Raw genomic sequence first — 12,053 nt, 5'->3', positions numbered from 1 at the left:
ACGTGCTTTCCCATGTTATTGGACGCCCAAATTACACCGAAAGCCATTGATAATTATGCACAGGTTATGACAGTGACTCAATAGGCATACTTGATCTGGTATTTGTTAAGAGTTAAAGCCGCAGGCTGCTACATTTTGCAAATTCTAATTAGGCTTATCTATTATTTTGTCTTTTGCACCCAGAACAAAAAAAAAATGGCATACATACTCGAAAATTCCAATTTATATTTGATCACGCAAGTTCTTTTTTTTCTTCCCACAAAATCCTTGGATAGTTGCATGAGGATTTTTTAGGCTTATTTTTAGGCAAGCATTGGTAGAGGTGTCAAAATGGGTAACTTGGGCGGGTTTGGGTTGGGTAAAATGGGTAATGGATATAAGTGAGTCAACCCATTTATACTCATTTAATTAGATGTGTATAAATGGGTAAGTTAAAAAATGAATTGGGTAACCCAATTACCCATTTATAACCCATTTATTTTAATTTTTTGTAAACTCATTTAAATTTATTTTTTCAAACTAAGTTATCATTTATACCGCTCTTTGTACCCACCATTAATTTTAAATATTTACTTATAATGTTCAATAAGCCTAATTACCAATTTTTTTCCATTTATACTCTATGTCGCAAAACTACATATTATTTAATAATTGAATAATAAGAATAAAAAAAATTGAACTAAGTACTATAAAAGTTAATATAAAAACTTAATCCAAAAATTTTGAACCCCTAACATTTTTTTCATATATAAATTTAAAATTTCATTTTAGAAAGATAAGAAAAGAGGCTAAAACTTATCATAAATTGGTAATGCTAAAAAGTGAGCAAGTTAACAAATTAAGAGAAAATAAAAGAATAAGATAAAACCAACAAATAATAATAATAGTGAAACAAAAGTAGTTAACATCATGACAAAATGAAATATTTGAAAAAAAAAGAGTGGGGGAAGAGAAGAGACTTAGGGGAAGAGAATTCTAAATAGGTTAATTGGATTTGATGGGTATTATTGGGTAACCCATTTATATCCACATATAAAAATTTAAGATACCCATACCCACCTATTCATGGGCGGGTATGGATAAATTTAGTTAAGTGAGTTAGTTTGCCGCCTATAAGCATGGGTGACCACCAGACCAAAAGAGCATGTACATCCTTGATTTAGCCATGATAATGGGTAAAGGGCAAGAATGGTACAATAAAATTTGCAATAGAATGTAAACTGTATGTTTCACCTTCGCAAGCCATTTTGTGCAATATATAATTTTATGACACTATTCTTTTCATACAAACATTACAAATTGCGAATTTTGAAACTTAGACCAATCTTGACGCTGGTTACTCCTCGGCGGCCACAGCGTTATTTTTTTTTTTTTTTTTCTAATTTCCAGTGATTTCTTTAGTTCACTCCCAGAATTTGGGACTTGCATCTTGCTGATGGGTGATTGCTTCAATTCGCGAATTATGTCTGCAGCCTCATTCCAACCAACCAGGCTGCTAGTTTTGTTTATCGTGGACAAGACAGTGGGGGCGCAAAACTTCAATAAACGAATTAAATGTTCGACCAAACAACTTAAAGGAAATCTGAGAAGGGCTCAACAAGCAAGAAATAACAACAGGCAGAAAACAGTAATAATAACAAAAAAAAGTGTAGTTTTTGTAGTCTCTGCATCATAATTGGCACATAGTTCAAGCCTTTGGAGCCTTAGCTACAACTCTCTGTTATTATTAGGAATATTCTTTCCTACCAAAACTTATTTCACCACTAGAACAGAAAGATTGCTATATGAAACAGATTGATAGATACTGAGGAGAGTATTTATCACTTAGAAATTATGAAACAGACACAAAAAAAAAAAGACACAAACAAAGAGCCGCAATATACCAGCATTTTGTTTGGTTGCAGGAGTAGCCGCCATTGTTGCTGATGACGATCTTCTAAACTCCAGGTCTGGTACGTACGTTGTACAAGACACCCGTCCGATGTCAGGGGACCATCATCATTCACGGACCGTCGTTAAAATTAAAAATTATGGGAACGGTAAACGCCGAATCTTTGCCTTGCCAGGTCGCATTGTAAGCGAGCGAAACCAATCCTTGACTTTTCCAGGTCAAACTCCACCCACACATTTTGTTGGTGATGGTGCCCGATCACGAATGCTTCGATTGCCAATAGATCCGAATTCCCGAACGTGAAGCAGTACACCTCATCGCTTCCCCTAACTTGACCCGGTACCCGATACAGTAGCCTCTCCCCCGAAACCACTATCTCCGCGCCCCGAAGCACCAAACTCACCGACGGCACTTCTGGTATGTTTGTACGGTTCATTGGAACCCGGAAACACAGGTCCATCGCCCCTTGGAAAACAAATTCAGGTTCCTCCAGAACCCGCAACACCGCACTGGTTTGGTTCACGAATTCAGCTCTTAAAGCTGTGTAAGCCGGACCCAGGAGGAAGGTAAACTGGGTGCCCGAGTCAACCATGGTCTGCCCCGCTCCCGTATGATCGGGTTCAAATACGGATTTTGGCAGCTGGAGCAATTTATCCGAAACCTTAATACCTTCGAGTTGAACCGTGTAGGCCACCCGATCAAAATAAGGCAGCGGGGTTGAAATTTGAACCAAAGGTGTATAATTTAAGGGTATCAGCCATGTAAAATTGGCGTCGCCCAGCAACAAAACACCCGAGAAATCGGAACCAGAAATGCAGTAGGAAAATTTCTTAAAGCCCATCTGAGAGACAAAAGAAAGCGACCCGCGATTCATGCCCATCAACCCGGTCGTCTTCGAGTCTTCGTCGGAGTTGCTGCTGTAACCCGAATCCATGCAGCCGAATATGGTGTCAGGAAAATTCGACCCGCCAACGTTAAAGTTGTCCAATGCCAGATTCCCTTCTGAGGAAGAGGCATCCGCGTACGACAACACGGCGTGGCAGAGATTCCTAGAATCACAGGAAGCCGGAATGGACAAGTCCTGGGTTCGGGTGGTGCAGGTGGGGGAGGAGCAAGTGACGGGCGAGTAGGACGATGACCGGTTCGGGAAGAAAACGGGTTGCCCGGATCGGGTGGTGTTGCACTGCAGCCACGAGAGCTCGCTTCCTGTGTCGAGGACCATGGTAACGTTCTGTGAGGGCGTTCCCACTGCCAGAGAAACTGTGAGGGTGACATTGTGGGTGAATGGAAGCTTGTTAGGAGCTCTGGGAAGGGACCCGGTTGAGATTTCTTGGGTTTTCAGGGGCAAAACTAGCATTGCTGCAGAATCTTTAGTGTACATTGAAGTTTCAGCTGAGCAAAAGAAGAGCTGGGTTTGGATTAGCAACATAAGAATGAAAGTGCAGGCGTCTTTCATGACTTTGACTGGTATAGGTAATGAAGTGAATGTAACAGTCTGGCACTGAACAAGATGCTGAAGAAAGATTTTTTATTTTATTTTTTTAAGAATTTGTGAGTGCTATCAGATATGGAGCGGTGAGGAACGAGACATGCTATGAGTTTTGTGTTTGGACAAAATGGAATGAGATATGCTATGAGATTTGGGGACAGAGAATTAGGGGAGTGCGTAAGTGCTCTAGTCTTTGTAACTTGTAAGAAAGTACAGTTGGAGGAAGTTCACTGACGACTTTGAGCTGAAAAAGATCTTCTTCCACTTCCTGTTTTCTTCTTGACATTGGTGCTTAAAACTAGTCGATGTGCTGTGACGGCGGCCAGTGGTTGTGGTGGGTAGTTAAACGACACAGTTTGGTATTGTCTGCGCCACAGAATATGACTGTTGGTTAGTCACTCAGTGGCCTATATATTGAAGTTGATATTTGACAAAAAAAAAAAAAAAAACTCAGTGGCCGGTACTGGCTTAGATTATTAATAATGTGTACATTATCATCGTTAGATACATGTATAATAAATTGACGATCAATCTAAATTTAAATTTTGTATATGCATCATGTATTCAATCGTGATGATACATACACTATCAAATATATGTAAAATTAATTCTTAAATTATGGATAATATAATATTCATTTCACTTTTATCCCTTTCACAATGATAAATGATAATCTTTTAGATGAGATTTGAATTCTCTACGTTATTTCTTTCCCTTTGTTTGTCCATTTACCCCCCATCTAGATAAATAATGTTGCTCAATCAAAAGTAATGAAAATTCTAACAAAATCTAAAGTTGCTCAATCAAGCCGTGAAATATTCTATTTTTATCTGACAATTTGCATGCTCTAATATATGAAATGTTAACCATTTCTTATTCCTAAGAATAACCTAGAAAGTTCTAAAGAAATTTTCTATTTACCCATTCATATGGAGAATTCCAATCTCATTCAATGTTGAACCAAAAAAAAAAAACCTAAAAGTGGAACTTTATAGAATATTTATAGATTTATCATTACAATTTTTTGGTATTTCTCGGAAACTTTTTCTCTTTGTCAGAGGTTCAGAATCTAAAATGAAACAGTAAGTGGAAATATATGTTAGGAGCCTCTTTTTTTTTTTTTTTTGGTTCATCGGAATCTATTGTGGAGAACTGGAGGCTACAATAAAGATCTCTTGTTTTTTTTTTTCTCCCCTTTGAAAAAGATGAAGATCTCTTGTTCATTCTCTGCCCCAGCTTGAATAATGTGGACGCAAAGCATAGTTACATGCACATGTGCATGTGTTTCTTGACAGACCCGATGCAGGATTTTTATTGTTTTCCATGCTTTGCCACTTTTCCGTAGGGTGGGGACATCCTCCATTAATTTCACGATGACCAGTGAGTGTCAGTGATATGGAGAAACGTATATACGGACCTGTGCTCTTAATTCTTCATGCCAATATCTTCCGAAAACCTTTGGCTCAAAAAATGAAAGTAAAAATTTGAATGTTATAAGGCTTACAAACAATTTGAATGTTATTGAATATAAAATGTCCTTCAATCATCGACTTGACTAGTTAATAAATCAAAGTCAAACAAGTTCGATCCAAACGGTAGCACCACATGCCCTGCTGAAAGATCCATGGGCATAAAACGTGAATGGGCCCAATCAGTTGTCAAAGCGACCGGATGCTTGTACGACTACAAGGGAGATGCCTTGGATCATGGCCGGTGATGGCCACAGTCCATGAGTAAAGGAAATGCGAATCATCCTCGTCCTGTAACAGATTCCCCCTTTAAATCCTTTCTAGCCTACGACAGAGACCCTTCTATGCAGAAAACCCAAAGGCGTCCAATCCTCCAAAATCCGGTACTAACTAACAGCTAAGCAGAGCAGTACCGCATCAAATGTAGTGCATTACACTTGGTAATTGAATGGAAGTCAAGGCAATGACCCGTTAATTCTTGGATTGTTCTCAGATTCGAAAGGGTCCGTCCTCAGTGGCTTCAGCGGTTAGTGTACGTCCATCTTATCTTTGTCTATGCTTCCTTACTGTCGGTAAAATATTTGTGTACAACAAACAGCGTTTGGGACGAAGCTATGGCCGTTCATCATCTTTCAGCTAGGATTGTAAATTTGTAATGGCAGAGTATGTGCCAACAATTGAGCATAATAGGCCCACTACCATTATGACAGTGCAAACTGCGATCTGCAAAATGAATCCCAACGGTTATATATTTTAATTAAATCTAATTCAACAGAGTAGAAGAGGAAAAAAGAAGATTTATTTTCACCTGGAGGTTTGTTAATTTACCACCACTTATTCTGATGTAGCAAGCACAGGGAAGGATTAGAGACTGTCATCAAGCATCATCATCAATCGATGTGATCTCTATCAATTGCATAATCTGTGTTTATAGCAGAAGTAACTTACCACTAGCATTACAAGTAAGGATCCAATTAAGGCCATCACAGATCCTGCACATGTGACGAAACAGCTAAAAAGCTGGAAAGAAAATCTACTAGTACGTCCAATCGAAGGCTAACATGCACATTTCCTTCCATTCAATTCAAGCATGGCAGATCTTGCGATGAAGGATAAACAGAACATTATTAATTCTTACCGAAATATGGAACTGTCAACGCTATGGCTAGAGTTGAGCCCACTAACATTGTCCTGATGAGCATTGATACACCATAAGATCGAAGCCGAGATGAAGGCAAAAGGTCTTCTAGTCCAAATGCAACAGGGATTAATGTCAAGGCATACTTTGAGACGGGTGTTAAAACCTGAAAAACGAAACAAGATGCTTATTTTAATACGTCAAATCTTAAAGCAGCTGGTACTAAGCATTCCAAAGCAACCTACGCAAAGCAAATGAAAACGAAACCATTTACAATGGCATGCTGGGTACGCATTTTTTCTGGTTAAAATGACAATCCTGGATGCTGATATGAATCTGGTCTATCATCTTACCACTACCAATGCAGCAACACCAGAAGCATTAAATCTCGTAGGCAGATTCAGCGTGAACTGTGGCTTGACAGCATCGCCAAACATTGAGAAACCGCAGATTGCAACCCCAGTATACAGAAAAAATGCTGTGGAGAAGCTGATTTTTTTTTTTTGGCGGGGGAGCAAACAGCAGTCAAATGAGAATTCACGTCTCAACAGTTGAAATAATAAAATTGAGTTCTAGACCTTCAATAGGCCCACTAATCAGAGCCCAAAATCTCATAACCCATAAGAAACGCAGACGATCTAATGTCAATGTGAATGTTGACTTCCACAAATTATACTGTATCTGTTCATACAGTATAGTACCTGATCACGAGGATGGAGGGAAATTGTGAAGGCTCCTTCATCGACGAGTAAATATCTGGGAACACTGAATGGCTGCCATAGCAGAAACTGTAGAGACCGATTGTAAGGGGTAGTTTTGCCAGGTCAAAAACTCTTCCACCTGGATGAAATCCCACTTCATTGATCACGCCTACCCACAACAAGCAAATTACCACCACCACTAACATGATGACTCCTCCAACTGAAAATGGGCATTTCAAAAGTAACTGACGTCAGGGCAAACAGAATGATTCTTAACTAACAGTAAACCAAATGACATTCAGAACCTGAAATATATGACAGCGAACTGAGGTTTCGAAGCCAAACTGTTGGTAATATAACAAGGGTTGATACAATTGCACAAAGTTGATAGGAGTCCATATGGATTCCAGCAAAATCCAGGTGAGCATGTGGGAACATTGAAGCCATGTTGTCGCTCATCATGATCAAGTATTCCACACAAGAAGACTGTGCCACAAACAGTATAACTTGGGTTTTCAACAGAAATGACACAACCAAGTGATAGCATTAATATGGAATTAAAGGAAAGGGAAGCAAAAGAGGCACTTACATAAAGTTCCAAGTATAGGACAATCTGCATTTGGTTTAAATGACAGTCAGTAGCAGATATATATATATATATATATATATATGAAATATAGCCGGCATATTGGTTCATTGTGCTAAAAATTAAATCAGGCTTACAGCTATACATATTCGACCGATCATGCCAAAAGCAGCCTGTCCAATGTCTGGATAGGTTTCGAGTTCTGGAGAGCTTTCTAAACATCTCTTCAACAAAATACCAGTATAGCAAGTAATTACTCCAAAAATTAGAAGTAAAATGAGGCTAAGCCAACCCCCTTCCTTTACTGCATATGGAGTTGAAAGGATTCCAATACCACATAAAGCATTTATTGCTGCATGGAAACATAAACAGATATGAACAATCATGGTATATGAAGTTAAACATATCAGACCATTTGATATATAGATTTTTATTTTAATGGTGGTAACCAAAGCTCTAAAAATCATATGTTAGAAACAGAACAGGTCATCGAATCTTCAATAAATCAGGGATCAAGAATGCAACATGATTTGAATAACAACAAATTTAGTAGTGAGTAATTTACTCGAGTCCCTTTTGACCGTTCTCGTTGGGTAGATAAAATTTTAGAACGTCCGTAGTTACTTCAATCTGATATTCATTCTGACAATCAATGTATGCAAAGCGGCAGGTAGGTTACCATTGAGGATCGTCTGTACATATGAACATTGCTTTGGTGTTGGTAACTCTTCGATAGATAACCTTGAGCCAGAAGCTACTGGGAGCTTTTTAAAATGTTGTGAGCAGGTAACCTCTTCTTTGTCAAAGATCGTTGGAGATATAAGGGGTCTAGTAAATGAAGATTCACGGACAGTAATCTGAGGTCTCTTGTTTGCTGAAGTCGGGGGGGAGCTGCCCCTTAGGAAGCTAAATGAGGAAGGCGTAACACTTGTATACATGTCCATCGATTGCCTAGACAATTCAAACAGATCAATGTTGGGAGCTTAATTTCCATGACATACAGGATTAGTAAAAGAATCATGAAATGCTTCAATCGTAATTAAGACCATAGTGATTTTGGCATCAACAGTCAAAGGAAAAACTAGGTTGGTTCCGTCAAGATGCTTCATAATTATGGGTTGTGTAATGATGGTTAAAGCACCTGTTCAACTACAGATATCAACAGATTCAATGCATATAAAACAATATATTTGCAGACCAGATATAACCGCAGCAGGGGCATTCACGGACACATTTTCCCTGAATGTCTCAATGCAAAATGACGAAGTCATTTTGACGTTTCCAAAACCTATTTGTACAGCATGAACTTGATAAAAGATTAAGATACCTCCCATCCAGATTCTGAGAAGAATGCAATGAGAATCTAGAAGGATGCAGCGATTCAAAGGCAAATTCACGGTGATCCCCTTAATTATGTAATAAGATTTTATTAGTTTATTTGGAAGATTAAGTAGACGCATAATTGTTCTAAACTCTTCTAAAATAACGATTAAAATTGTTAAAGGAAACGAATCCCTCAGATCCAGGAAATGCATATTAATAAGTCCTGCAGACAATCTCTTCGAAGTCCTACATTAACTCGGGTTCAGAGCGGATTCATTCGCCATGTATATTTAAACGTGAATGTGATAACGAGAAGAAGCAGTTGCATGCATCCCACTTTTTAACTTGTAACGAGCGTCTCAAGACAACCATGCAATAAAGTAGGACTAGCACAAAAACAGCATCAAACCAGAAAAAAAAAAAAAAACAAAGGTACGTAGTAAAAACTCGTAGCATGGTGCGATCCAAACGGGCAAAAAAAAAAAAGAAGGAATTTAATGCATGCAAAATTGGTAAGAATTATCTGATTGGGTTAATTTTTGTCTATTAACATCCTGTATATGGTTAAAACCAGGATGAGGGAAATCATAGGATGAGCTTAAAATTCTAAAACCTGTAGCTTTGAGGCCAGCCAGAAGAATGAGATCCCACGCTGCTAGAAGAAGAGTTCACTAAGGGTGGTGCGGCAGCAAAATCAGGTTCAGAGTCGTCGTCGTCGTCGTCGTCCTCCTCCTCCTCGTCCTCCTTGGAAAATCTTTCGGCCCGATTTTCCTCATCGTCGGTATCAATTTCAATGTGGCGGTCTGGTCGATATTCTCCTTCCAACTTCATTATTATTCCCTTGATATTAGGGTATCTAACCCTCCGACCCGAATTCGAGAAAAGTGGGCGACTATTTTCCGGTGCATGCAAACAAACAAACCTGCAATGAAAGAACACACCAATGGCCTCCCGAGAATTTGTTATGCGACTTTTCTTGCCCCAGAAGGAGGGTGCTTGATCGTGTTTATGAGACTCCAGGCATATTAAAGAGAGATACAACAATCATAGAAAGGAGGGATTTTTTTTTTAATTTTTTTGGGAAGGGTTCGACCAGGTGTAATCCTAGATTACGAATCAAAGATTTTTCGTTTGCGCAGACTAGACAAGGCCTGAGATGCGAAAGTTTAGGACCACGTGCAAGTTTAGAGAACTTTGTATGCATTTTTACTTCTAAAAAAGTTAGTAGATATTGTTGACGCTCTGCTAAACTTTTGTTAACTCCGTGAAAGTAGATAGAAATGCCCACGCTTTTTATTTTAATTATCAATATTTAAGGCACATTCATTCAATGCATGTATAACTAATATTAAAAGGCACGGAGAATCGAAGAAGTTACTACTAAGAAATTTTTTTTTAATCATTTTGTGTATAATATGGTTGCTGGGAAATCTGTCCGGACTTTGTATCTCATATATATATATATATATATATATATATATTAAATTGTTATAATATAATTTTTTAAAAAAATTTCAAAAAATAACACTCCAAACAAGGCCTGAATATTGTGGGTCGAGCCCATCTGGATGCTTTTTGGTGAGTAATCGACATTTAGCCATTATATTGTGGCATCAGAATTCTTGGATGATTCATGTGTTGTAGCATACACTGCTTTCCCTTGTCGAAGTTGAACATCTTTTCATTATGCCCTAGCAATCCTGCACTTTAGAGGTTGCGCACTTGGCTGAAAAATTAAAATCTAGCTTACGTTTAAAATGTCAGATATTACCGTGGCTAAAAACCTAATGAACGATATTCACTTTACCAAATTGAAATTTAAATAATAATCAGATGTTAATTACTCGTCCACGAACACCAGTAATCAGTAATATGTAGTTGCGTACCACTATCATTTCCTTTTAACAATAATAAGTCCCCTAATTCTAAGAAAGTAAGTATTACTTGTAAATGCACTTTTGTCGAACATAATGGTTCTCGCATAATTTACAATTTATTAAGTGCGAGACCTCAAATTCGATACTTCTTACCCGGCCCCCGTGTGGGGTGGGGACTTCAGCCGGTAACATTATTATTATTATATGGTAAGTTACCAATTCAAACTCCAATGTGATATCCTGTTTGCATCCTTAGACAGGGTCAGCGCCTTGGCCGTGCTTGCTTTTGTCATAGCCTCATCACTAATTACTTCCTGATTTTGCTTTGGAATGAGAAAAACAAATCGAATTACAAAAAAGATCAAATTACTAGAGGTGTTTCGCAACATTAGAGAATTTAACCAGAAAATAAAAAAAAAAGAAAAAAAAAAGAAGAAGATTTGGGATTCAACACATCTGCACAGCGCGCAGTTTGCTACGGTTTACATATGCAAAAAGCGGGAAAAGCCTAAGCGGGCGAGGGGGGAAAGTTAAAAAAGTAGTAGAAACAATACTGCTACTTATTAGCAATGGTAACAGGAGTGAAGAGATTCACCCACCGTCCTTGGTTCTTTTTTTATTTGTCAATTTGGTTGAGCTTGCCAAGACCGTTACAACGAGCACAGACAATCTGAGCCTGGTCTTTCCTGGCTGCATTTGCCCTCAATGCGGCCCCCGATTGTCTTACGAAACCTGCTCCATCGCATTCAGGACACCTGCAATCGTCAATTTGAATTAATTTCACGGATATGCTCCTACCATCTTCCAGTTTTAAATAGTCCTAAACATTACGCTGCAAGTATATGACAGGAAGAGCACAAGTTTACAGTTTGCACCCACCACCAAAAAATAAAAAATAAAAAATTTGTAGACTGACTGCAAAAAAGTGAATACTAAAAATCGCATACAGGTCCTTGCGGGAGAAGAGTATGGGGAATGCAGTTCCAATTAAGGCCACAGCGGCAGCACCCGCAATTAGATAAGTGGTTCCCTCCGACGACACATCCCCAACTGCTGCGACCACCGCCAGCGACCTCCCTTTCTTCTTATTCTCCCTCACGCCTGCGTTGAGCGACCAAACTTTTGAACCCACAGCTGCTGTTGACCTGCGCAGGGATGTTCCGCTAGCTCCTGCGCTCGGATGCTTGACTCCCAGCGAAGAAAACAACGTCTGCAGAGAAGCTGTGGATGCCATGGATTCTCTAATTTTTACAACAGGAATCGGTTTTCTAACATCAATTGGGTGTGGCTTAGTTTCAAAGATTATTTTGTAGCGGATCACGACGAGAACGTGGGTCTATTCTTCTCCCTGTTTTTTTTTTTTTTTTTTTTTGAAGTGGATAAGAAATAGACACATCAGAACTCCCGGACCTTTTGTTTTCCTGGATATGCATTGTCGGCCAATATATATTTGATAAAAATACAAATAGATTTTATCCCTTCTTAAGTTATCCCTCCCTATCTTTTTCCTTCTGTTCCTCAAAAACCAATTCAAACATCAAAGGTCTTATATAAAAACAAGGTGGGCCGGCCCACAGTT

The 12,053-nt window shown here is 38.7% G+C and overlaps 3 protein-coding genes across 4 annotated transcripts; all 3 read right to left on the bottom strand.

Moving 5' to 3' along the window:
- Nucleotides 1-1,608: 1,608 nt before the first annotated feature.
- On the bottom strand, nucleotides 1,609-3,745 carry LOC113697292 (aspartic proteinase PCS1). Its single transcript, XM_027216847.2, has one exon. The coding sequence runs from the start codon at nucleotides 3,345-3,347 to the stop codon at nucleotides 2,022-2,024; it is 1,326 nt and encodes a 441-aa protein (XP_027072648.1). The 5' UTR covers nucleotides 3,348-3,745; the 3' UTR covers nucleotides 1,609-2,021.
- A 1,055-nt stretch (nucleotides 3,746-4,800) lies between these two features.
- On the bottom strand, nucleotides 4,801-10,666 carry LOC113695662 (amino acid transporter AVT1E-like). Its single transcript, XM_027214792.2, has 12 exons — nucleotides 10,628-10,666; nucleotides 9,211-9,611; nucleotides 7,954-8,225; nucleotides 7,412-7,626; nucleotides 7,278-7,301; nucleotides 6,994-7,174; nucleotides 6,689-6,908; nucleotides 6,341-6,476; nucleotides 5,988-6,153; nucleotides 5,798-5,841; nucleotides 5,658-5,720; nucleotides 4,801-5,572 (listed from the first exon to the last, which is right to left on the bottom strand). Exons 1-12 carry the CDS (start codon nucleotides 10,664-10,666, stop codon nucleotides 5,486-5,488), a joined length of 1,848 nt encoding a protein of 615 aa, XP_027070593.2. The 3' UTR covers nucleotides 4,801-5,485.
- LOC113697294 (uncharacterized) lies at nucleotides 10,459-11,902 on the bottom strand. 2 transcript variants are annotated; one of them, XM_027216849.2, is made up of 3 exons: nucleotides 11,422-11,902; nucleotides 11,074-11,229; nucleotides 10,459-10,797 (listed from the first exon to the last, which is right to left on the bottom strand). In XM_027216849.2, the coding sequence occupies exons 1-2, from the start codon at nucleotides 11,706-11,708 to the stop codon at nucleotides 11,091-11,093; spliced, it is 426 nt and encodes a 141-aa protein (XP_027072650.1). In that variant the 5' UTR covers nucleotides 11,709-11,902; the 3' UTR covers nucleotides 10,459-10,797; nucleotides 11,074-11,090. The 2 variants fall into 2 exon arrangements, with proteins under 2 accessions (XP_027072650.1, XP_027072649.1); XM_027216848.2 differs by lacking the exon at nucleotides 10,459-10,797 and having other exon boundaries at nucleotides 10,824-11,229.
- Between the last annotated feature and the right edge of the window lie 151 nt (nucleotides 11,903-12,053).

Source organism: Coffea arabica, chromosome 6e (genome assembly GCF_036785885.1).
Source record: "Coffea arabica cultivar ET-39 chromosome 6e, Coffea Arabica ET-39 HiFi, whole genome shotgun sequence".
Lineage (NCBI taxonomy): Eukaryota > Viridiplantae > Streptophyta > Magnoliopsida > Gentianales > Rubiaceae > Coffea > Coffea arabica.
This window is presented reverse-complemented; position numbering and strand designations above follow the sequence as displayed.

Bases quoted from the DNA above. Each gene is read 5' to 3' on its own strand.
- LOC113697292 (XM_027216847.2), bottom strand. From the start codon at position 3,347: ATGAAAGACGCCTGCACTTTCATTCTTATGTTGCTAATCCAAACCCAG.
- LOC113695662 (XM_027214792.2), bottom strand. From the start codon at position 10,666: ATGTTACCGGCTGAAGTCCCCACCCCACACGGGGGCCGG. The intron at 9,612-10,627 runs GTAAGAAGTATC...ATATGCCTGGAG, and splicing joins CCACCCCACACGGGGGCCGG to TCTCATAAACACGATCAAGC. The intron at 7,302-7,411 runs GTAAGCCTGATT...AACCAAATGCAG, and splicing joins TCGGTCGAATATGTATAGCT to ATTGTCCTATACTTGGAACT.
- LOC113697294 (XM_027216849.2), bottom strand. From the start codon at position 11,708: ATGGCATCCACAGCTTCTCTGCAGACGTTGTTTTCTTCGCTGGGAGTC. The intron at 11,230-11,421 runs GTATGCGATTTT...TGACGATTGCAG, and splicing joins CTCTTCTCCCGCAAGGACCT to GTGTCCTGAATGCGATGGAG.